The sequence below is a fragment of the Dromaius novaehollandiae genome, chromosome 1 (assembly GCF_036370855.1).
Source record: "Dromaius novaehollandiae isolate bDroNov1 chromosome 1, bDroNov1.hap1, whole genome shotgun sequence".
In the NCBI taxonomy this organism is placed as follows: Eukaryota; Metazoa; Chordata; class Aves; order Casuariiformes; family Dromaiidae; genus Dromaius; species Dromaius novaehollandiae.
This window is the reverse complement of record NC_088098.1, coordinates 24,496,815-24,520,098: the sequence shown is the minus strand read 5'-3', so window position 1 is coordinate 24,520,098 and position 23,284 is coordinate 24,496,815. Positions and strand designations below refer to the sequence as shown.

General features: G+C 42.5%; 1 protein-coding gene across 1 annotated transcript; it reads left to right on the top strand.

Annotated features, from left to right (window-relative positions):
• Nucleotides 1-516: 516 nt before the first annotated feature.
• Nucleotides 517-19,244, top strand: CAV1 (caveolin 1). The gene is made up of 3 exons (XM_026097362.2): nt 517-776; nt 1,583-1,747; nt 16,915-19,244. Exons 1-3 carry the CDS (start codon nt 747-749, stop codon nt 17,254-17,256), a joined length of 537 nt encoding a protein of 178 aa, XP_025953147.2. The 5' UTR covers nt 517-746; the 3' UTR covers nt 17,257-19,244.
• The last annotated feature ends 4,040 nt before the right edge of the window (nt 19,245-23,284 follow it).

The window sequence follows — 23,284 nt, the reverse complement described above, 5'->3', positions numbered from 1 at the left end:
AGTGCCACTGGTCCCACCATGCCTCTTTAAAAGCAAAGTCCCAGTGATTAAGATGTATGGCAGACATGCATGGGTCAGTCTCCTCCCAGGAAAAATACTGTGCTGTTAAAGTGCAGCACTGTTAAATATTTGCATAGTTTTGAAATGAACCATTCGAGAAAGTCTCTTTTTCTTCGACCCAAGGATGTCCAAGTTTCCACAATTGTTCCTGGGGCGCTAGTGGCTATGTGTAAACTATTGTCAAAGGGGAGGAGGGCAGGGGGGCAGGCAAAAAAAGTCTGCAAAATCACTTCTCGCTCCTCTCTGCAACACAGCTAAAGTTTTCCATCTCCTCACTGCCTTCTTGCTCCCCGGCGGCTCTGCCGCATCCAGGCACCGCCGCCCCCAGCTCGGGGGGACCCCGGGGCAGCTGCGGCTGCGGCCGGCGGGGAGCAGCTCCGCGGCGCGGGCCGGGGGAGCCGGCCGGGCCCCGCAGCGCGGCCCCGGCAGCCGGGGCAGCCGCTCCCGGATGGCGGGGCTGGGTGGTTTCCCCCTCCCGGCCCCGGCCGCGCTGGGAGATGCCTAGCCCTGCCGCTGCTGTCATCCAAGCCAAGCGCAGGGAACAGCCCTGGCCGGCGGCCAGCTGTCTCCCGCGTAGCTACCTCCCCCTGGCCAGCGCTTTTACAATGCGGATCTTCCTTCCTCCGAGCGTTTAAATTATAGCGCAGAGAAACCTGAGGCAGAACCGCCACCGAGCCCGGGACAGCATGTCCGGTACCAAATACGTGGACTCGGAGGTAGGGGGCAGAAAACTGGCGACTGCAAACACCGCTGCCGCGGTCCCGCCGGGCGCCGCGTACCTGCCGCTGCCGCCGCCGCCGCCTCCCTCCGGGCGCCCCGAGGGCAGCGCGGTTGCGGGGAGCCGCGGGGAGGGGAGGGCTGCCGGCTGCGGCGGGGCAGGGGCGGCAGCGCAGGGGGCGCCCGGGCTCGTCCCCGAGGGCCGGGTCTGCAGCCGGGGCGAGCGCGGCCGCTGCCGGGGCCGCGGTGCGGGCGGTACGGCGGGGGCTGCGGCAGGGTCAGGGCAGCACGGTGAGAGCGGTGCGGGGAGGGTGCCGTGGTGAGGGCAGCGAAGAGAGGGCTGAGGGCGGTACGGCGAGGGCGCTGCTCGGGGTGACCCGCCGCAGCGGGCGGCCGCCCGCTCCCCGCCCGGCCCGGTGCAGCGCGGCCGCTGCGGGCTCGGCGCTGCCGGCGGCGGGGCAAAGCTTCGGAGAGCGGGCAGCGGGGCCGCGGCGGCCGAGGTGCGGGGACGGCGGCTCGGGGCGGGCGGCGGGGCTGCCCGCGGCCGGGCGGCGCCTGGCGGGGCGTGCGGGGCGCGGCGGCGGCCGGGGACGCCTGGCGGCGGCAGCGGGAGGCAGCGCCGTGCCCGGCGGCGGGGGGAGCGGGGCGGCCCCGGCGGCGTTTAAATAGCCGCGCCGAGAGCCGCTCCCGCCGCTGCGCGCAGCCCCGCGGAGCCCCGGGCCGCCGCCCCCAGCCCGCCTCCGCTCCCCGCCTCGCCTCGCCTCTCCCCTCCCGCTGCCCTTGCGCTGCCTCTGCCTCTCCTCAGGGCTTTCTGTACACGGCGCCCGTCAGGGAGCAGGGCAACATCTACAAGCCCAACAACAAGATGATGGCAGACGAGCTGAGCGAAAAGGCGGTGCACGACGTGCACACCAAGGAGATCGACCTGGTCAACCGGGACCCCAAGCACCTCAACGACGACGTGGTCAAGGTGAGGCGCCGGGGCGGGGGGCGGCAGGGCGGGCACGGCGGACCGCGCCGCTCGCCTCGCAGCAGCTGCCTCTGCTGGCGGCACGGCGCTTGCGGCGCTTCCAGGGGACGCTGCCCCCGACGGCAGCCTCGTGCCGCTGCTCTCCACCTGCTGCCCGCGCGCACGGGGGTGCTTGGTGTTTTATTTATTTTTTATTTTTTAACGGAGAAGAGCACGGCGGACCGCGGGCTGGGAGCTCTCCTGGCGCTGGCGCCGCCGCAGCGCGGCGGGGCGGCCCCCTCCGCGGGCGCGCAGGGGCTTGCGGCAACCCCGCGGAGGCGCGGCCGCGCGGGGGGCTCTGCGCCCGCGGGTCCGCTCTGCCCCGCGGCGTCCCGCCCGGCGCGGGGGGAGCGGGGGAGAAGTTGCATGACCTTATGTAACAGAGGCAGAGGGATTTTCCTGTCCTCAGGCACGTACAGAGGCAGGGCAGGGAGGTGGCACCAAACCCGCGTTGCGCGGTGCAGCTCCGAGCTGGCTGCGCTGCTGGGCCAGGCCTGCAGGACCCGATGCAGATCGCCCGCCCCTGCGCCAAGCGGGTGCAGAATCAGAGGTCCTGGTCATAGTTTGCATTAGTTTCCTTGTTTTGTTTTCTTTTTCCTGGTGTTTTTCCTTCCCGTTAGAAATGGTAAAAGGAAACAGGATGAGCAAAAACTGGCTGCGCTCCTGTCTGGATTTTTTTGGTTGGGTGCTTAATTCCGAGCTAGACTGTTTGGACAAATCTGGGTCAATGGAGATTTTTGTTTGAAGTCACTTTGGTCAGAGAAATCATAAAAGTGATTTTTCCCTTAGGAGAGGATTTTATACTACACATGTGAAGGCTAGGGATGCTGTCACCGAGCCTGTCAGAACCTAGGAAAAACAGGAGTTAGTCTTAGTGGGAAACTAATCTGCTAACTGGCTTAGTTAGTTAGGGTCCAGCTCAGCACAGTCCTAATTCACCCGGTCGCTTGGTCAGGAAGACCAAAAAGGGAAAACCGTAAACCCAAAAAGGGAAACACCGTATTCTTTACAGAGTATAAAAAGATTGACCTTGGTCTCTGAATGTATGTCAGTAAAATGATTTATGCCACCTGCAGACAATATAATAAGGTCCCAAGTATCCTCAAATTCCCCTGACTTCAACACAGCTTGAAGGTGCTGAGTATAACTAGCCATCTTGTTGGATCAACCCTAAAAGTTATCGCACAGAGCAGGCTATGTTTTTAAGCAGCCATTGTCAGCTTTGAGATCTAGAAAGAGAAAAGAGTAAAGTTTGCGTATTTTTGGAAAAAAATGGTGGTACAAAACTTCAGTTAAAATGGCTGGTTTTAAAAAGGACAGAGCAACTCTAGCCGTGGAGCGGCAGCTGAGCAGGCAGGGAATGCAAGAGCTGAGAAATGAGGCTGCATCACAGGTTGTTGCATACAGCAACAGTAGAAGTCCCCAAAGCAACCAAACTTTCTGCGGATGAGTCATAGCCCCCAAGCAAGTTGAAATCTGGGTATCCACAAGCTTAACTAGAGAAAGAAAGATCCTGCTGGGAGAGAGGGTGACCACTGATGGAAAAAACTCCTAACAGACTTAAAGGAGATCAAAATATATAAAGCCTGTCCTGCCCTCTGTCTCCCACAGGGGCAAAGTAAGCATTATAGGGATGGAAAAAACAAGCTACTCAGTTTGTCCCTTCAAAATAATCATGGACCAACAAATGCATTCATTGAAAAGCAGCAAATGGCCCAAATACCAGTTCCGCCTCTGTAACAGCAAGGGAGTTTCTGGTAGTGCAAGTAATAGTCACGTCAAGACGCAGAAAAGTATCAAAATCAATTTGATGTTTACCAGACCGGATCCATTCTGCTTTGTAACAGCAGCAGCATTTGTTAAAAATGTGGACATCGCAAAGCAACATTTTTCTGTCTTGTTACAAGGACAAAAAACAATGATTTTGATTTTCATAAGCATTTACAAGCATTTCACAGATCGGTCCAACCTGAAAAGTCTAGAGAGGAATTCTGCCACAATTCAAGTACTTGGATGCTGTTTTCAAGTTCAGCTTATTAGAAGTAGCCATGAAGTCCAGATCCCGCTTCTTGTGGACAAACTCTGATGGGCTGAAGAAATAGAAGATCCTGTTCCTGCCTTATCCCTCAGTCTGTGCTCCCCTCCTGTTGTGTGTTTGCCTTTCTTACTTCAGTTGTAAATTGTCCAGGGCAGAGTGTAAAAAATATGCTTGTGTAACAGAAGGGATCCCCAATCTCAACAGGGTACTGAAAGACAGCAAAAATGTGTTCAGAGGTGATTTAAAGCCAGCAGCGTGGTTCAGGCTAAGCTCAACTTTGTTTAGAGAGTGTTTTTCTAGATTCAGAACCTTCCACTTTTTAGTCAGCGTTTAATGCATTTCTTGCCACTTGGCTAGGAGACACAATAGCCTGGAAACTGGGGACAAGTCAGTCAACCATGAAACAGAAATGATTAGACAGAGAACAAGGAATCTGCTCTGTAAGCAGCTCTCTAAAAGGCCTCAGTGTTGTCTCCATTCAAATACTTCCCATAGCACATTTTAAAAATAACCCTTGCTTGTGAGAATCAGGAGACATGTTCCCTTGATGTGTAGCACAAAGCATCTGCCCAGCTTCCTCTGCAGGAGATAAAATGGTGCAGGCAGCAATCCAGGCCAGGGGGAGGCACCTGATCCAGATCTTTTTATGAAACTGGACAGGTGGAGCAGCTTTACATCAAAGTTATTGGTGAGCTTGACTTTGCTTACATTTTATCTTCAAATTATCTGTGAAGTGGAAGCTAAGTACTGTGCAGTTTCCAGAAAAGTGGGACAAATAACTGGATTTTTTTTTTCCGGAGAGGGATGGAAATGAGGCCTTATCGTACCTAAAGTATGAAAGCTGAGGTATGCAGACAGCAAAGCTGGCAGTGCTGCACAGGAGGAAGCATGATCTAGTAAAATCACCAGAATTTCCTTCCTGCTCTAATTCCTTCGGCAAGAAACAGAAAAGAAGGAGTCTCTTCCTCATACCACTGCCCTCATGTGTCACCTTGGGAGGACAAGAGCATGGCAGAGCGGTGCCGTTGCTTGAGACAGTGTGAAGGTTGGCTAGTCAAATAGGAGGCAAAAATAGAATCCATCAAGAGAGAAACAGCCTCTGTGCACCAGGGAGTGCCTTCCAGGCGTCATTTGGATGATTATGTATTTCACCTTACAGTTGTATCTAGTTCTTATGTCTTTCACTGGCGGATTCTACTCTTCGACCTGTATCCCACAATTTTCACTTATGTGTGATAAGACACAACAGTTCATAGTCTTTTTCTGTCATCTGTCATCTATTCCCTGATGACCCCAGATTCATCTGAAGGTGCCTGAAGTCATCTTCCTTCTCTTCCAGGACTCCCTCCCTTTACTTTTTCCATTTCCCAAAACAGTGATTGTTTTCCAGATTACAGCTAAATTACAGCCATCCAACTCTTTGGAGTTTGAAGTTTCTCAGAGCATCTGTGTCTGTACAAAGTTTACTGGATTTGGGAGAAACAGAGGAGAGAGCTAATTTTCCTGCAGCTTGTAGCTGGCTTGTGTGTGCACGGGATAGGAGTGGACCTTGTAGCCTCTCCTGCGTAACCTACTGCTTTTGGACCAGTGAGCACCAAACGTGCAGTCACATCCGCAGCCAGGTTATAATTCTTTCCTACAGTGGTGTGCTAGAGGGAAAGGCCTATTCCTGTTGTACCATCCAGAACATAATTATTATTTTGTTTTAAACAAGTGGTGTCTATGTAGTGTTTGTTGTGTAAGAGTCCTTCTCTCTTAGGAAAAAAATGCCAGCACTTGGCTACACATGTAACAATGCAGAGCTTTTGTACCAACTTTTAAACAATTAAGTATTCATGCTTGCCACTTAAAGCCGATGCAGTTAAAGGCAATTCAGCTCACTGCAATGAAAAGTCTAGAATTTTTAGTCAGAAGTTGACAAACACAATAACACTGTTAAACAGGCATTAGGGAGAACAAACAGTACTACGCAGTCATTTTAAGCTGTGTTTAAACCATTTGAAGTTTCTACCACTTTCTAATAAAAGGAAGTTTTAAAAAAGAAATCTGCAAATTTATTTAATCCTTCACAGCTATGAGCTGTCGTTATTGTGCTGAGCACAGTAAGTGCACAGACAGACAACTAGACGGGGCACCTTCCATCTCCACACCTCAGGACTGTGTGTATTTCTCTCCATTGACTGTATCTGTAGCCTAGGCATAACACCTTACTTTTACACAACTACATTTAGATGAGTTGATTTTTAAACTTCCTGTCATATTAACATCCAGCTGAGTTTTTTAGATTTTAAAAAGCACTAATATTTAAATGTTTAACTTCAGCTATACATGATACAAGTCTGATTCAAATTGTTCTTCTGAGGCTAGTTTAGAATTCAGAGGTTAAAAGCTTGAGTCATTATGAAGGCGAGCATAATAGGACAACTGAGTGAGGCCTTCAGATTCTGAAAAATAGTTTTCTTCCACGGGAATTAGGAGTTTCTGGATACTTTTCTGCTAGACATGGTGTTTTGAACATCCATAAGGATTACAGATAAAAATAATAAGCTTCTTTCTTGAAAATTGTGTTTGTATTCAAGCCTGTGGTATTACTAAAGCCTTATGCACTGCGTTCTTGCTTCGCATGATGAACGTGACTCATAACTCCATAGGAAAATGTTCGTTTGATGGCCGGGGGACAGAGCCAACTATTCAATGTGGATGTTCCTTTTGTTAAAATTTATTAGGCACTATGTCAGATTCAGAGAAGAGAAGCATTTTTAATTTCTGTTAAAGTCAACATAATTCATGTTATACTTTAGAAAATTTTGAGAACAGTATGAATTCATTTTAGAATTTTTAGCCAATATATAGATGCAAATTCTGTCTTCTATTCCACCGAGTATGGATCTCTTTAACTGCTAAAAATTTTTGGGAACAAGGAAATGGTTATAGTAGAGCGATCTGCCCATGAGGTCCCCAATAAGAATTTGATCTGTGGTATATTGTAAGCAATAGAAAGAAAAAAATACAGATGAACTTATATGGTGTCATAAAACTTGTGACCTCCAAAAAACAAAGAGCAAAATAGCTCTAAACTAAGGGTAGGTTTGTATTTCCCTCTACTCAAGACTTATGCTACCGATTTCAGTGGAGCCGTACAAGAATGAGTTTTCTCTGTAATCTTCTACTTATTTGGCCATATGCTTTGTTTTCAAATAAATGGAAGCTGATAAATTCAGCTTCTCAGATAAGAAGTGAGAAGCTGCCATCACAGCTTAAGGTGAAAGGATCACATTCTCTGTCCAAACTCCTGCTGTGCTGAATTTAGGCTCAGAGACCCAGAAAAGCCTCAAGGAACCTCCTAGGTTCGTTACATCACTTCCTCTGTTGCCTCTGAAATCTCTTCTCAGAATCCAAACAAATATTTAAAAAACATTCAGTTTTCCCTCAAGATTAGGTTAATATCTCCTGTAGACCTCAGTCTCAAAGTATCCTATCCTTTTGTAAAGTCCATGTTCATGTATCTCTCTTCCAGTGCAGTTTATGACAAGACCACAACTGTAGACTTGTGATTTTTTGAAAAATATTATAAAAAATGGTTATCTCATATTCAAGGATCAGTAACTTAAGATATTCCATTGGAAAGACAACATTCTAACAGAAGAAATGCAGAGGCAGATCTTTTTTAAAGGAGCAGCGGTATCTGGGCACCACTGCACACTCACTGTCAACAGTATATTCAAGTATATCAAGTAGAAATAAGGGAAAAGATGAGGAGAACAAGTTGCACAGATTTGCTACAAATAATTGCAGCAATTAACAGGAATGTGTCTGTGTGTAGTGTAACTAGTTAAGAGTCTCCTCTCCTTAGTCTTTCTTTATAAATGGTAGAGGGAAACTGGATTCCAGATCTAAGTCACCCTCCAGTAGGGTGCCTTTCTCTATCCATTTACTACCTAAAGAGTCTAAGGTCACCATACTCCCATTTCCCATTGGTGCATAAATTTAGCAAGAGGTGAATCTAGAGCAAGCTCTGGAAAGTGATGCTTAAAGCTGGTAATAGTGGTTTATTACCTTACTAAAAATTCCATCTACACCTCATGAATAGAGGGTTTGATTGTGACGTTTTAGTTGGGAAAGTGTCTGTATATAGCCTGTGGGAGTGGGCTCTTCTGTGACGTGAACAGCAGACAGAGATTAAACATAACTTCTACTGGAGCATTTATAAGCATAAATGCTAGAGCATTCTACCTGAACCAGAGCTCGAGGGAGTTAATGGAAACATTTATGTAATAAGGCCCTTAAAACCCCCAAACCGTATTGTATTAAAAGGCAATATAATCATCTAAAAATCTGTTTAACAAAATCCCTTGATTTTTATTAAGGTTTCTGGATTCTGGTTAACTCCAGACCCCACTGGAATCATCAGGATTCCCATTAGCATAGTATAGCATTCCCATTAGCATAGCATAGCATTCCCATTAGTATAGTCAAAATTTCATCCTGGTATTTGTGTTGACGCATATGCACCTTTAAACATACAGACACATACACATGTACATGCTTGTACACACAGACGGGTATGAGAGTTCTTTGCTAAAACAGCTGTATAAAACAAGAGGTGGAACATGAAACAAATAATAAAATGCTTGATAAGAGTTTCACTTTGGGAAAAATGTAATGACATCCCAGCAGCCCAGTTTCCAGGGAGGAAAACAGCCACTTTATTTTCTGTCTGAATGCTTACTCTGACAGCATCAATGTGTTTTCCAAGGGAACTGACTGATACGATATTCCCACCTGCACAGGAAGTTTAGCTATGTTTCAGAGCAGTGCAGATGTCTCCTTCAAGCTGCTATTTATTCCTTCTGCTAGACTATATTGAAATAGCTCAGGCAAGTGCTTCAGGAAGAGATCTCTGGAGAAAGCCTCATTGCTGCAGTACAGACCCACTGGCAGTAGTTCTGCAGACTTGAATGAGACTGTCCATCTGATTAGGGCTTTCCTGGTGTAGAATCAGTAACTCATTATGGCGAGGATGCAAAAGGTTGTTTTCTTGTTAATTAGTAGCAACTTATTTTTTGACTATTTTCACTGATTTTTAGCTCATGAAATGGTGACTTGAAATCATTTTTCCAAGCTCTGATGTTATTTAAAATTGTTCACAATCTACTTGAATATTTGCAATTTGTGCAGTAGTGGTCACTCATGACTGGACATGGTTTTCCTCCCTGGCTAGACGGGTATAGTCCTTCAACTCTGTTTTCCAACAGAAATGCTCTTATTTATTAAAGCATTGTTTGCTTTTTGGCATACCCAATAGTACTCAGTAAGGATTCACTATTTCCATGAAGAGATCTGCCAGCAAAAAGCTCTTTTCTTGCAATATTATGGAAAGTAGACATGGAGAAAGGGAATGTAATGCAAATTCATTGGTCAGTTTGAACAAATAACTGGGGTGGAACAGTTCTGCTTGTTTGTTTAGGATTTTATTTGCCTTGGATTTATTTGGTTGACATTTTTCTGCATTTACCCATGTTTGCATGGTCCTAGCCATTTGCGGTCATGGTATTTCTTTCTCTGTGCAGAGGAATGAGTCTTGTGCCAGCTAATCTGGAGTCCCAGAAAGAGCAGTATGCTCTGAAGACTGAGTTCAAGGTTGGCAGCCAGAGTCTAAGTTTGTTAAGTCCCATGTAGAGAGACTCTTGGGGCTCCTGTTAAATGCCAGCCACCTTTTTGAGAGTCAAGGTGGTTTCCTGTCTTCTAATGGAGTTCATGCCATCTCTGGGCCTGCTGAGTCTTCATGTTCGGTAATCATCCATGCTGCAGCCTGAGGCTCATGTAAATACTTTGGGAGAGAATTGAGTTTTGCCTTTCTAATACACCTGACAGCGCCTAATGTTTGCTGTTTAAAACTGTGATTAGTAAGGAAGTGGAACATCTAGGCATCGTTAAGCCGAATGTTTTCAGGAACAGAGCACCAACTTCTCTACCTAACTGCAGCTAAAATTATGTAGTTGTGTTATGAAGGTGGGACTTTTTTTTTAATAAAAACAAATGAAGACCTGCTCAAGTTCCTGACCCTTCTTCTTTGTAATCTCATGCAACCAAGGCATAGACGTGCATCCTCCGGCAGAAGGAGGACTGTGCTGGATGTCTCTGTAGTAGGGACAGCCAAGCATCCTCCTGTTCCTCTTTCAAGCAGGCCTTGCAAACATCAAGTTCTGCAATATGCTGCATCCTACACCTTCAGAATAGTGAAATCTCCTGATGTCTAGGAGCTAAGGGAAGGGAGAAGAGTAGCTCTGCCCCTACGACCCAACACGTCCTGTGCTCTTTCCCTCGGCTTCAGCAGAAACCACCTAATATGCTTTTCGTTATTTTCTGATAAACTGTGGCAGTGGTCAGGAAGAGAGTCACTAGCAGGTACAGAAACATGAAATTTTAAAGGGTCAATGAAACATTCAAATGTTTAGCTGATACCACTAATTTAAAACCATGGTGGAAAGCTTATTGCTTAACTTTTCTGCATCTGCTGTGATGCCTTTGTTCTCCGAGCACTATAACTGGCCTTTTTTAGGTTCCAAGTAGCAGATGGAAGTATAAAAACAAATAACAATGTCATATGCTCACATATTTTCTAATTTTTAAGAACATATACCACAGTCTTCCCCAAAGCTACTAGTGTTGCACCTGTCCTGAAAGTCACCTCCCAAATGTGACTCATGCAATAGAACAGCTTGGCATTCTGTGATCATCTATACATTTGCTTCAGCTGAGCTTTTTTTTTTTTGAAAGGAGGTTGAGTGCACTGGCGATTCTACAAATTAAATTTATTGCAACAGAAAAAAAATATCTGTTTCTGCTATACATTGGTTTGTTACTAGTTTTACAGGGACACAACATAATCTGGGGAAACAGCATTATACCTACAGTCTTGGTATAAGGGAAAAGCCTGTTTTTACATAGCACAAGGTTAGCAGTAAAGACAGTCTCCGTACTCTGTGTTAAAAATGTAAAGAAAGGTATTTTGTGGCTCTTTTTTGTATAAATATATATTCATGCATGTAAATTATTCATCAGAGACCTGACTTGCAGTCTGGCTTTACCATAGCCCTAGTCATGCAGAACATTTAAGCATATTGACTTTGGTGGGATAGTTCACATTATCCAGTTATGTGCATATTTAAATGGTCTGCCTGACTGGAGACATCAGTGGTCAATCACAAGAGGTACTGAGACTCTGTAAGGACCTGAGCATCTTTTCAGTGACTCCAAAACATATTGATGGTACTCAGAAACTAGGCATGCTCAGCATCTGTCTGAATCCTCCTAAATAGAGTAGTGGTAGTGTCTGCCTATGCAAACTGTATGTTTTGAGCAAAGTAATAGCACACAGATACTACACACAAAGATTTGAGTAATTATAGTTGCAATCACTAAAATGTAGATTAGGTTAAAGCCCCCATAAAATGTTGGTGGGTTTAATTATTTTTTCTGATAGACCCAGCACAGTGAAGTTTTCTGTGTAATGGATAATACCTCAAAGAACAAACTCTTAGGAGCAACGTAACTGTTAGTAGGCAATTTGGGGTTGGAATTTAAGGCACCTCGTTAGCCTGCCAAATTGGGCTACATAGAGACTAAAGTGCCAGGGTCAACTGTTTTCACTTATAAGGCATATATTCTTGGGTAAGTTGTTTATTTATAAAAACAATAACTTCACACTCTTAAGCTTTTTCAATTAATAGGAATTTTCTTTAAACAGATTTTGGAAAAGAAGACATTCTTCATACCATTTCCCTTTCTTGTAAATAAATCTCCTCTGGAACCACAACAGGTTCCTTAATTTCTCGATAAAAGTTTAATAAACACATGCAGAGCAAAAGAAGCTGCAGTACTACTATAGCCGAAACAGACAAAAGCTTCAAGCAATGTAAAAACTGGCTTTACAAAACTGAATAGTAGGAAACAAAGAATAGCTGAAGTCAGGAAGTGTATTGTAGGCATGGAACAGAAGTTGATAGTGTTTAATAGCTTTGGCCGAATCAGAAGGCTGTAGTGAGTTATTAGCATCCTTTAGCGGATCAAAACAAATTTCCTTTACTTGTGTACTTCTCACAAGTGAATGTGCCTGTATTTTCATTAGCTTGGCAAATAACTCATGGTTGTTTCACAGCACACCCTGACAACTGTCAAACAAACTACACACTGAAGCTTTAATTTGCTGAACAAGACTTACGCGTAACCTAACTGTGCCTTCATGTAGATAAAACAGAGTTCTTCACAGATTTACATGTATTTGATGCTTTGGCAAAAATGGAGTTGAGAAAAATACCCTAAATGAAGGTATCTTATCCTTGTGAGCCAGTTAGGTTCCTTTCCACAAATTAGTTGAGAGTTGCAGAGTGTCCGTCTTTCCTAGGATCATATTTCTGGCCATTTCTGTCTCTCCTGTCACTCCTATTTTTACATTACTTAGTTCATTTGGACTCCTGTTATCAGTCTGATGACACTCCCCACACTGAGTGCTACTGAACTAAAAACTGGAGGAGAATAGAAGAGAAAGAGGGGTGAGTAATCTGAATGATATAAATAACATTTCTGCAAGACAAAATGCATTCAGTGACCTATTTCTTCTGCTGCCTGTGCAGGACTGGTCCCTGTGAGTTAAAAACAGGATCTTTCATGGGAGTGGTTCAGTGCAGGAAGAATCTGGGTGATATCTCAGTTCCTGCAGTGTAAGGACTTATCTGTACTGCCTGCACTATGAAATAAATAGAGCATTTCCCAGCCAGTGGGATTAATACATGATCTGGTAGCAGCTGAGAAGTGGCAGAGCCCGGCTTACATCAATTCTTTGCCCATCTTTATTTTGCTCAGAGTAAGTCTGTTTCTGGACAGCACCACAAGTGTTAGCATTTCAGTAGCTGGACTCCCTTGACGTGTATGTAGTTTCATAACATTATTATGGCTTTTAGGCAGATCACAGCTTCGTTTTGACATTATATTCATCTGAGAGTTCTTAGCATTGTTGGGCTGTTTATCTGTCTTTTTACTCTCCGGTTCAGTTTAATATGTCTCCTTGTTCAAAGTGGAGCAATGTGGAATATAGGGCTTGAGGAATAATGAAGTGGGGAAGATACAGGAGTGAGGTTCTGTGTAAACACTCCCCGAGCTGTTAAAGTCACTCCAGGAAGGAACCTCTTGCCAGTTCTTGGAGGCCTGAAGACTCTCACACTATCAGCTCACAGACATCTTGATTCCCGAGTACCTTTAGGACAATTGTGTTTGACTTGAGCTGGGAAAACCCAGCCAAAGATGTGTCGTGAATGTTCGAACATCAGCATCATCCCTTGGAATTAGGACAGAGTTGTCCATCTGGAAATGTTATATGGCCTGATTCTTCTGTCAGCTCCCCAGGATTAACTCCATGGCATCTTGAGGTGCAGGACAGGTGAAGACTGTTGGTTTCTGAAAATCATGATTGCAGAAAGTTTACTATTTGATCTTGAAACCAATGAGATTACCAGCATCCATTCTTCAGTAAAGCATTCATTATAATGAATTATTTTAAAAGCAGTCAAATTACAGGCAGTCTTACTATTTATTTTAAATGGTCTATAAACATCATATTAATCCATAGTTTCTTTCTGCATGCCATAAACATACTTTGCTGATAAAAATAGGTCCCACTTAGCTAAATTAAAGATGTAGGCATGAAAAGGCTGATGGAACTCAATGCAAACTTGTTTTCCTTTTAGAAAGGATTTAATACTTCCCTTATCAGCCAGTTGAAAAAAAATGATAGATTCTGCCACAGCTTTAGGCATGACCCTAAATAGCCCTCAATGCACTGAGCTGCTCCATGATGGTTATGTGCACAAACTGGCTGTACCAATGACCACATCATCTGGCAGGAAGCATGCAGTAAATTATCAGAAGTTTTAGAATAAATGCGTCTACTGGCATATGCCTTCTTCAGCAGGCAAAACCTATGAGAAAAAAAGTATAGTCTTCATGTAATCTCATTTTTTGAGAAGCTACATTCTATTTCCTGAAAAAAATCTTGTTTTATGCCATCATATGCTTATTTTTAATTATCTGATTCCAAAGCAAATGTTAGTAGTAAGTTAAAACACTCACTTGTTTTCAAAATCAACTACTGTGGAATACAGGCTACAACAAATAGCTTGCTTCCTCACAGCTGCAGAAATAGATACTTTTAGCGTGCTTGTGTATTCCAGTGAGGCAATATACTTGTTCCGTAAATTCATGCATACATTTTTTCCAAAGTGTGTACTCGGCTGAATGAGGTTGATTTCGGTGAATAATGTTCAGATCTTGGAATCATCTTTATTTTTGTGTGGATATAAGATAATTGGATGCCATCACTCACTTCTCCATGTACATACCTACAATCTTTTCTTTTTTTTTTTTTTTTTTATGATGCAGTCCTAAAATCCACTGACTGATACAAGAGCATCTGATCGTTTCATTTGGTAAACAAGATCATAGTACATCCAGCAAAGTTTCTTGCTCTGTCTTGCTAGAATGCAGCTAACCTCTAATGACAAATCCAAATAATTATTTTATGGCCAATGTACTTCATAAAACCATATTTGTGTCACTTATTTAATCCCAGGATACAAACTTTTGTACCTAATAATTGCAGAATGAAAACAGAGTAGAGTATATTATTGCCTGTGATACCTTTCCCAGAATTAGAGTTATTCCCACAAGAGCTGCTTTGTTTTACTTACTGAAATTACAGAGCCCAAATAATTTCCAATTTCCTGTCTTCATTCAGTGGTGGTATTGAATGTAAATATAAAGTGTACTTTATATGCTGTCTTTATACATTGACATCAAGGAAACTGTCTTCCAAGATTACTAACAAAAATTCATGCATATGACCCACAGGAGCATAGGTTATTTCATCCATATAGAATTATTGCAGAAGAGAACTGTGATTCAAACTCTTTTCATTTTCTCTTTTTGTAGCTGTTATTTAAAACTATGCTGTTCAATTTCGGGAATTCCAGATAGATTTCCGACTCTGCACATCTTATAGTCAAGGGCACAGAGCTGTGGTGTGTTCCTTGGATATCTAGCCAATGCAAATTTTACTGTTGATTTCCGTAGAGAAAATATTTCAACCCAAATGTTATTTTTAGGTGTGAGGATGACTAAGTTTCTTCCAAAAGAATCATAAATCACTTCCTAATCACTAGAGCCTATATCAGAGCAGCAGATAATGAGGAGAAGGTTCACAGTTTGCTTTCTGCATTGTCTAGAAAGAAGCACTGACCTTATCAGGCAGAGCTCTTTAGGCCCAATAATATATTGAAATAAGACAGTTTGATGTTACACATTCAAGATATTTGATATCCCAACTGATTCGGAAATTTACTCACAAGGACTTTTAACACCTTTAACCAAGCTGACTTAGTCACTGATGTAGTTAAATGACTGGAATTTCTGAATGAAGACCTGAATTTACTGAAATCAGCAGAAAAATGCTGAACAACTCAACTGAGGGAAGGCTTTCATCTTCTACGGCGAGACTAACCAATAGTCCCTAGATTATACAGTGTTGTTTTGGGATTATCCTTCTGTTAAGAAAACTAGAAACTACAGTGGTTGTATAGCATTTTTTCTCCTGCAGTGAGCTGGTAACTGATTTGAAGCTGATTGGAGACTCAGCAGGAGAGAGAGAGGAATTCTTCCCGTTTTTATGTATATTTTAGATGAAAAGAAGTGATTCTGAGCCTTTCACCACAGTATAAGCAGTGCTTTTACAGAGTATAAGCTCAGCTCCTTCCAGCATGCTAAGGTACTGTTGCTTTAGTTTCTGAAGGCGTTGGCCCATTTCATACTTAGCCTGCTCCTGTAAATCTTCACTTATACCAGCAGCAGCATCTGACTTTGGGATCCAGTCCCAGGAATGTATTTTTCATTTTTCTTCCATCTAATTTATACAATCATTTAGTTTTTTTACAGAAGAATACTATTTTTACATATTGTGATGTTCTTTTTCCTGTTGAATGCAGTACCTATATGATTTTGTTGTGCTGACTAAATTAAATATCCTGTGTTGTGGGTTATATCAAACACAAAGTGTCACACACTTTTGTGTGACATGGAGCAGAACAATCATCACAATTCTGTTAATTTTCTAATAGAAATGTTATGACAATTAAGCTTCCTGAATAACTCAATATTTCCACAGAAACCAGTAAAATATGCACTTTGGAATGATTGCTTCCTTAGGTGACTTTTTGAATGAGTTATGAATAATAGTCAGAACTATGAAATATGTGGAAGAGTATGTTTCTTCTAAATATTAACATGTTAGTCTGGCCATTTCTTTCATGAACAGAGTGTTATCACATAAACAGGATAGGTTGGGACATGGCTTTAATGTGAAGAGCCTCCTTGTGTTTAACACTATTGAAGAGCTCCCTAACCCTTTCAGAGTGAAGAAGAGCTCCATCTGGTGCAGATGTAAATCTAGCATTTTGTTTTTCAGACTATTAACAACTGTTTATGCCTGTTTCAAAGTATATATTTAAATAGCTATCCTCAGCATTTATTCACTGTCAAAATCCACCAATGGTATACAAGGAAGGACAGGAAAACCCAGACAAATAAAATGTTTTATTGATGTATGTTTGAGATGGGGCAAAAGCGACTACAATTATTGCATTTGAAAAGATCTGAAAAGGTTAAGTTAAGGCAACTAATGCATGATGATTCTATTCACCTGGTCCTCCCCTTAAGTAGGCTTTAGGGGCATTCCGTACCCTTAAGTCTCTAGGAGAAGAGGAAAATATATTCATATTTGTGGCGAGTTCATCTCCATCTAATGTTAGATGTCTAATTCTGAGCTAATCATCTGTGGTCCCTGATATTCACTGGAGAAGGATAAGGCTGATTGATGTCTTAGACAATATGCTAGAATGGGTCAAATCACTTTGGGATGTAGGAAGTACACTCTTCAGCGTTTTGTTGCAGGGAGCCATCACTTTCCAGGAGAGAGGATTCTGGAAGCTGCACTTGCTCAGAGTGTTCACCTGACTTGATTTTGTGCTCTTCTTTGCTGCAGATTGATTTTGAAGATGTGATTGCTGAGCCAGAGGGAACACACAGCTTTGATGGGATTTGGAAGGCCAGTTTCACCACCTTCACTGTAACAAAATACTGGTTTTATCGCTTACTGTCAGCAATCTTTGGCATTCCTATGGCTCTCATCTGGGGCATCTACTTTGCCATTTTGTCATTCCTGCACATCTGGGCAGTGGTGCCATGCATAAGGAGCTACCTGATTGAAATTCAGTGCATTAGCCGTGTCTATTCTATCTGCATCCACACGTTCTGCGACCCACTGTTTGAGGCTATAGGCAAAATGTTCAGCAGCATCCGAGCCACAGTACGGAAAGAGATTTGAGGGACCTTTCAGGGAGAGCCATCAGCCTAGAGTGTGGTTGGGTATTTTGTTTCGTTTGGAGTTTTTTGGTGCCAGTTTCAAGTTTCCCAAAGCAACATGCAGCAACCGGTGGTGGATATACTGGCCCAAAACAAAGAATCACTTGCTCAGTGTCCTTTTCTACTGTTTATTCCTACTGGACTACTTGCTCTTTTTTTTTTCCCCCCCTAAATCTACCTTTCAAACTAACCTTAAATTGCTATTCTTCCATGCCGGTTGCATATCATCTTACTGACAACTCAGAGACTGAAGTGCTGTTGTTGGATTCCTTTTTATCCCATCATTCATTCCTTGTAAGAGAAATCCACAGCAATGCTGAAGAACTACAGAAGTGCTTTCCAACTTTATAAAGCTGTTGTAGCCAAAGTGTGTAGAGCTATTGCAGCAGAATGAACGTGACAAGCTGGCAGGTTTTTAGCAGAATGTTCTTTTTCAATTGTATTGTCAGATGACTACAGCCATTTAGCGTCATGGTCAGATATGATGTTCTATGAATAAATTAGTTAAGTAAACAAATTGCTTAACTAATGTATGCTTTGAAAATCTAACATTTTTTCAGGTCAGAGACATTGACACATGAAAGCTTTTCATGTCCATAAAGAGCTTCAGTCAGTGCCTTTCTATCTCACTCTCTCTCTCGGAAGTTTGCAGCCAGTTGTTTTTCAACCTTTGCTAGAACTGCAGAGGCAAACTGAAGTTGAAAACTAAAACTGGTCATTATGGAAATGTTTTCCTGACTGTGACTTATGACACAGCCCTTAGTTAGCATTTAGGTGCTTATCTCATAAGCTTTTCTTTCTTTTTTTTTTCCAAAGTATTCATATAAATACATATAGCAAGTATGCCAGAGGTGCCAGAGATAACCCAGAGTTACAAGAAAAATCAAGGTGTGCCAAATGCAAGCCACATAATGCCAAGGATGAGCTGCCTCTGAGAGAAACTTTTTATCAGCTTTAAAAACTTTCCTATCAGCAGGTATCAGCATGCCACTAGCTCACAGATTGTTTTCAGGAGAATTGATGCTTTGCTGAGTCTAAACTAATCCATCACAAGAGATGGTTTAGAAACTTCACACTGTGGGTCTGGTTTTTTATTTTCTTTAGCTGAGCTGCAAGGAAGACTTAAGTGGAGGGTATTGTGTGAAACTATCGTATGTTGCAAAGTGCAAGGCCTAGAAAATAAAGCCTTTGCAACATACTCTGATGCTGTGACCTACAAGAGCTTTTTGCCCTCAGGACAGTACTGTGTTCAGAGATACTGTGTGTATCCTCATATGGTTTGCATGAAGCATTTGTAAAAATAGTCATGAGGCTCACCAGCTTTATTGTAAGCCATACTGGGCTCTGAACCTGCTCCAGTTGGGATCTACAGCAAAACAGTTCTTGACTCTGAGAGTGCAAGATTTGGCCCTTGGAATGAGCATGGAGCTGCCTGGTACACCTACAGCTTTTTTAATTAGTGCTGATATTCCACATATCGCTCTACCTAACACAGGAGTGCCTTCAGTTCAACTGCTACCAAAGCATTGACAATTGTTTAGAAAATGCTGCATTTTTTAACGGGGGCTAGGGAAGGTGCACACAGAAGTTACAAACATATTAACTACTATTGTTTGCATTTAAAACAGACACTGGTATGGATAGAGTTTTATGTTTTTCTATGTACATAATGGAGAGTGTACTATTATAGAGTTTTGCAGTATTAAAAACAAGCAACATTGTAAACAAGAAATATTTTATGAGGAAAATCACTCTGAAAGAAACCTCCTTGATTTACCATATAAACTGTATATCCTGAAAGATGTCTGTTCACTTAGATTTATTAGTCCCTAATCCAAATACATTGCTGATCAAAGACATTTAAATTGTTATATGCTTACAGATATAACTGACACTTTTTTTTATTCTGCATGTACATTAAAGACTACAATAAAAAGATGTTTAATGGTAGCTCCTGTCTGACTTTTATTCCTAGAAATTCATGTGAACAAATCTCATGTTATTAGGAAGCCAACCCTAATATTTCTTGATAAAGGTAGAAAAAGCTATGTCATGTTTCTCAGGAAAGAATGTGCAAAACACTTGATTTGTGTCTCAAGATCTGACACAGGAAGGTTGTTTTCAACAAAAAAAAATATTTTTTTCCCCAGATATTTTCTGTTACTGAATAAGTAAGCAGTAGGACTAGTGAATATAGTATTGAATAGAGAGCATAAACTTGTCTAGGTGCTTAATAATGACATTGGGCAAATTCTTTTGCTTTCTTGTTCCTCAGTTTCTCTATATTTCAAATGCGAATAATGCTACTTACCTATTAAGAGTTTTAAGATCCAATTAATGGAACAATATCATAATAAAATGAATGCTTATAATTCATTTTGCATAAAAGACTTTGGCCATCTAAAATTCAATGCCAGATTGTCCTGATAGCTCTCCAGTTAAAATAATTTAAAGCTTTCCTTTTGACTCTGGTGGAAACAGAATTTTTCCTAATAAAATTTTATTTTAGCCACAGTATTTACTATATGTAACTAGGGAAGGACAGCTTTTACCCAGCCATGCACAGACATAACTTGTGACAGGACAGTCCTTTTCTGGGGGAATTATTACACAATACCTGTCACACCTTTACCCTAGTACACAAAAGTCCAACCAACTAGTCCAACCAATTACATTTTGACCTACAAATCTATTAGCCATATTTTAATGTTCAGATGGCAAATATCAGCATAAGGTAGTCTGTCACATGTTTTCCAGTAGCAGAATGGTGTTTTAATGGTATTTAATAGTACAATGGCAGCAAATAGTACATTGAATGTCTTGGACAGTGAATTGTGAGAAAATTAAAAAGAAGATTTTGGAAAGTAAATTGGAGATTGTAATGTGAAAGTAAAGCAAATGAGTATGCCAGTATTCAAAAACATCTTTCTTTCGAAAAGAGCCTGATAGATTTAGAACAGACACAACTATTCATCTTAACCATTTATAATGTCACATTGCCAAGACTCTTCCTGAGGGGAATGTGCAGATTTGACTTACTATTGCATTGCCCATAGCACTTCGCTGGGCAGCATTCACAGGCACATGCTGTGGGTGAATCTCAGACTGGTGCTCCTGCTGGACTTGTAGCACAGTAACTCATGATCAATACCATAGTCATGATATATCCTGTACCAAGATCCATGTTTGTCTATAACAGGCTTAGGAGACAATAGCGTTAGACAACTGCCTATCATGGCTACAAATGTAGTGTAAATATTCTTATACTGCTAGATCTGAAAGTCAGTGTCATAAGCTGCCTGTGGGTTCACGTGGGCTCGACAGTGCTTTTAACACACACCAGAAAACTTCCTTGGCTGTTGTTGGTTGCTTTTCTCACTCTCTGTGTCACCAGTTCTTAAACTATGCCATTTAGCTTGACTGGTCTCCCTTTGAGTATCCAGGGACGATGTGTGGGGGAGCCAGGTAGTCAGTTTAAACAAGCCAGAGCACCCAAGTTTTAAGAAATGCTATCGATAGAGAGTGCGATGCTTGGTTGTGTGGTTCATGCCCTTTGATTGTTCAAGAAGAGTGGAATAAATACAGAATATTTGTGTGAAATATTTTTTTTGAATGAAGTTGCAAAAAGGTGTGATAACAAGCCATAAGCTTTTATTAATGATGGAGAATTTCCATGACTGCACCTAAGCCAGCTTTTGTCTCTCTCTTAGGTTAAGCTAGAACTGCTCTCTGTTCACTTGCTTTTATTGTCTCAGGTGACTACTGCACCATTCTTCCTTTTTTCCTCACCTCCTGAGGAAGAGGAGAGAGGCACAGAATAAAAGTCATTGCCAAGCCAGAACGTCTTTGTCATCTTCATTTGTGTCTTATTGTATTTTATTTTGCACTTCATCTTATCTGATATCATGTGATACAAGTTACGTTATTCTCATCTTGCTTCCTTCTCTGATACCTTTAATTAATATTTCAACTGTATAGTTCAATTAGCACATCCTGTCTTCGGGATGCTTTTCTTTCTTGTGGCATACTGGTCAAATGTTGTACATTTGATATCTATGACAATATCTAAATGCAGTCTCACAGATTCAGAACTTTTTACCAAAGATGGTGAAAGTGGGAAGACAGTGATTAGACTCTAGTCACTAGTCTGTGTCCTCCCATGTGGCCTTAGTTTTATTCCTTACATAACCCTGTCAAAGGCACATTTTATTGCTGAGTCCAGACACAATCCACAAGAGGCCCTAGGCTCAATACTGCTAAGTTATTTGCTATTGCTTTGAAAACCTGAATTTACATAACTCTGCAGATTCCTGATCTGTCTCAGTACATAATTGTCAGTAAAACTGACAGTAAGGCGCCCAGGTCACATCTAAGCACACCTGGGACCTACAGATGAAATGTTGCTCTGCCTGCCATCGTCTCCTGCAGGAACTCAAGGTGATAGGCATTCCCTGAGACACTAACACGGCCTCAGAAGTACCTCCCTGAGGCTCATAGGCATTCGGCTCCCTGAGACAGGAGAATTAAACTCTTCCCACTGCACTTCCTACTGTAAATGTAAGCAGCTCACTGGTCAGCTTGCTGACTACTAGGGTTCCCTCTTCGTATGCCCAGCTCTCCTCATGTGCTGCACAGGAACTAGCTGCAGACTCCTAACGGGGCATTACGGCTTCTAGTAGGTGCCCAGTTGCCTGAAAGGTACTGCCTGACCACCGTGGCACCTTAATCCATCTGTTGGTCTAAAGTCTTCAGATCCAGGTTTTCTCTTTCAACAAGCTGTCGGCAGTGCAGAGGAGAGTAAAAGCAGCTTTCAATCACCATCATGTTCTCCTCTTCCAACAATTGTAGATGTAATTCTGGTCTGTAGTTTGAAAGAGTAGGGGTCTATGCTGAAGGCTGTTCTGTTTTCTACAAACTGACAGCTGCCCTCGGGGGGTGTTTTGGCACCCAAGGATTAGTCATGACATTCTCATATGATCACATCTCTGAACCTTTAACCAGGAGATGGGGTACCCCTCAGCAAATCTAGGCACTGACAATATTTTCCTGGCTAGTTATTCTGACGCACAAAAAGCATTACACTGGAGGATCAGCACAGAAAACCCTTAAAGCACCAAAGGATCTGTAGTTGTATAACTTTTTGGCAGCTGTCAGAATGGAGGCATTCATCTGTGACAATTACTCATCAAAACATTCATCCTGCCCATCTCTAGCAACCGGAGCTCCAGATGTAGTTCGCCAGATATGCCTGTTGCCAGAAATCCTACTGGCAGAAAATCCAAAGTGAAAAAAGTGATGTGGAAACTAAACAGAAATGGAATGAACCCTGCTGCTAAAAAAAAAAAAAAACAAGGTGGAAAAGTGTATCAAAAGGAACAGGTATACTCTAAGGAGAGGATGAAGGGACGAGAGGAGCACACTGAGAACCAGGCTGGGGAATCACTGACAGTTGCAGTCAGGAGTCAGACTCAGGAACCAAGGAAAACTCTCTGCAGGCAGTCCCAAAGCCTAGCCCAAACGTGCTGGGGATCCATAATTCACCTACGCCTCCTGGGCTCAGCATATGTTGACCTACTAGACTACTCATTTTGTAAGTATGATCTGTCCCACCTACAGAAATCCTCCACTGTAGTCTAGGCTCACTATATGACAGTAAGTATCCCAACAATAAGAACCGACAGCTGAATAGAGCATACAAGTTCTTATAGATTTAGACAAGTGTCGTCAAAGTTTGTTCATACTTAGATGACTTTTCATCTTCTGTCTTGTACATCTGTAGCGAGTGTCTGATACAGTCTGAAGAATCCTATGAAATAGAGATGTCCAGGGACAGACAAGTCTTTGCCAGATTTTAGGAGGACTGGGTTTTCTGGTGTGAGTTTGAATATCTTTGGAGCATCATTTCTACAGTTAAAAATTTCTCGGAATATCTCTAACCAGCATCCTTTGAGAAAGTCCAGCCCTACTCAGCTCCACAGTGCAGTGGGTAA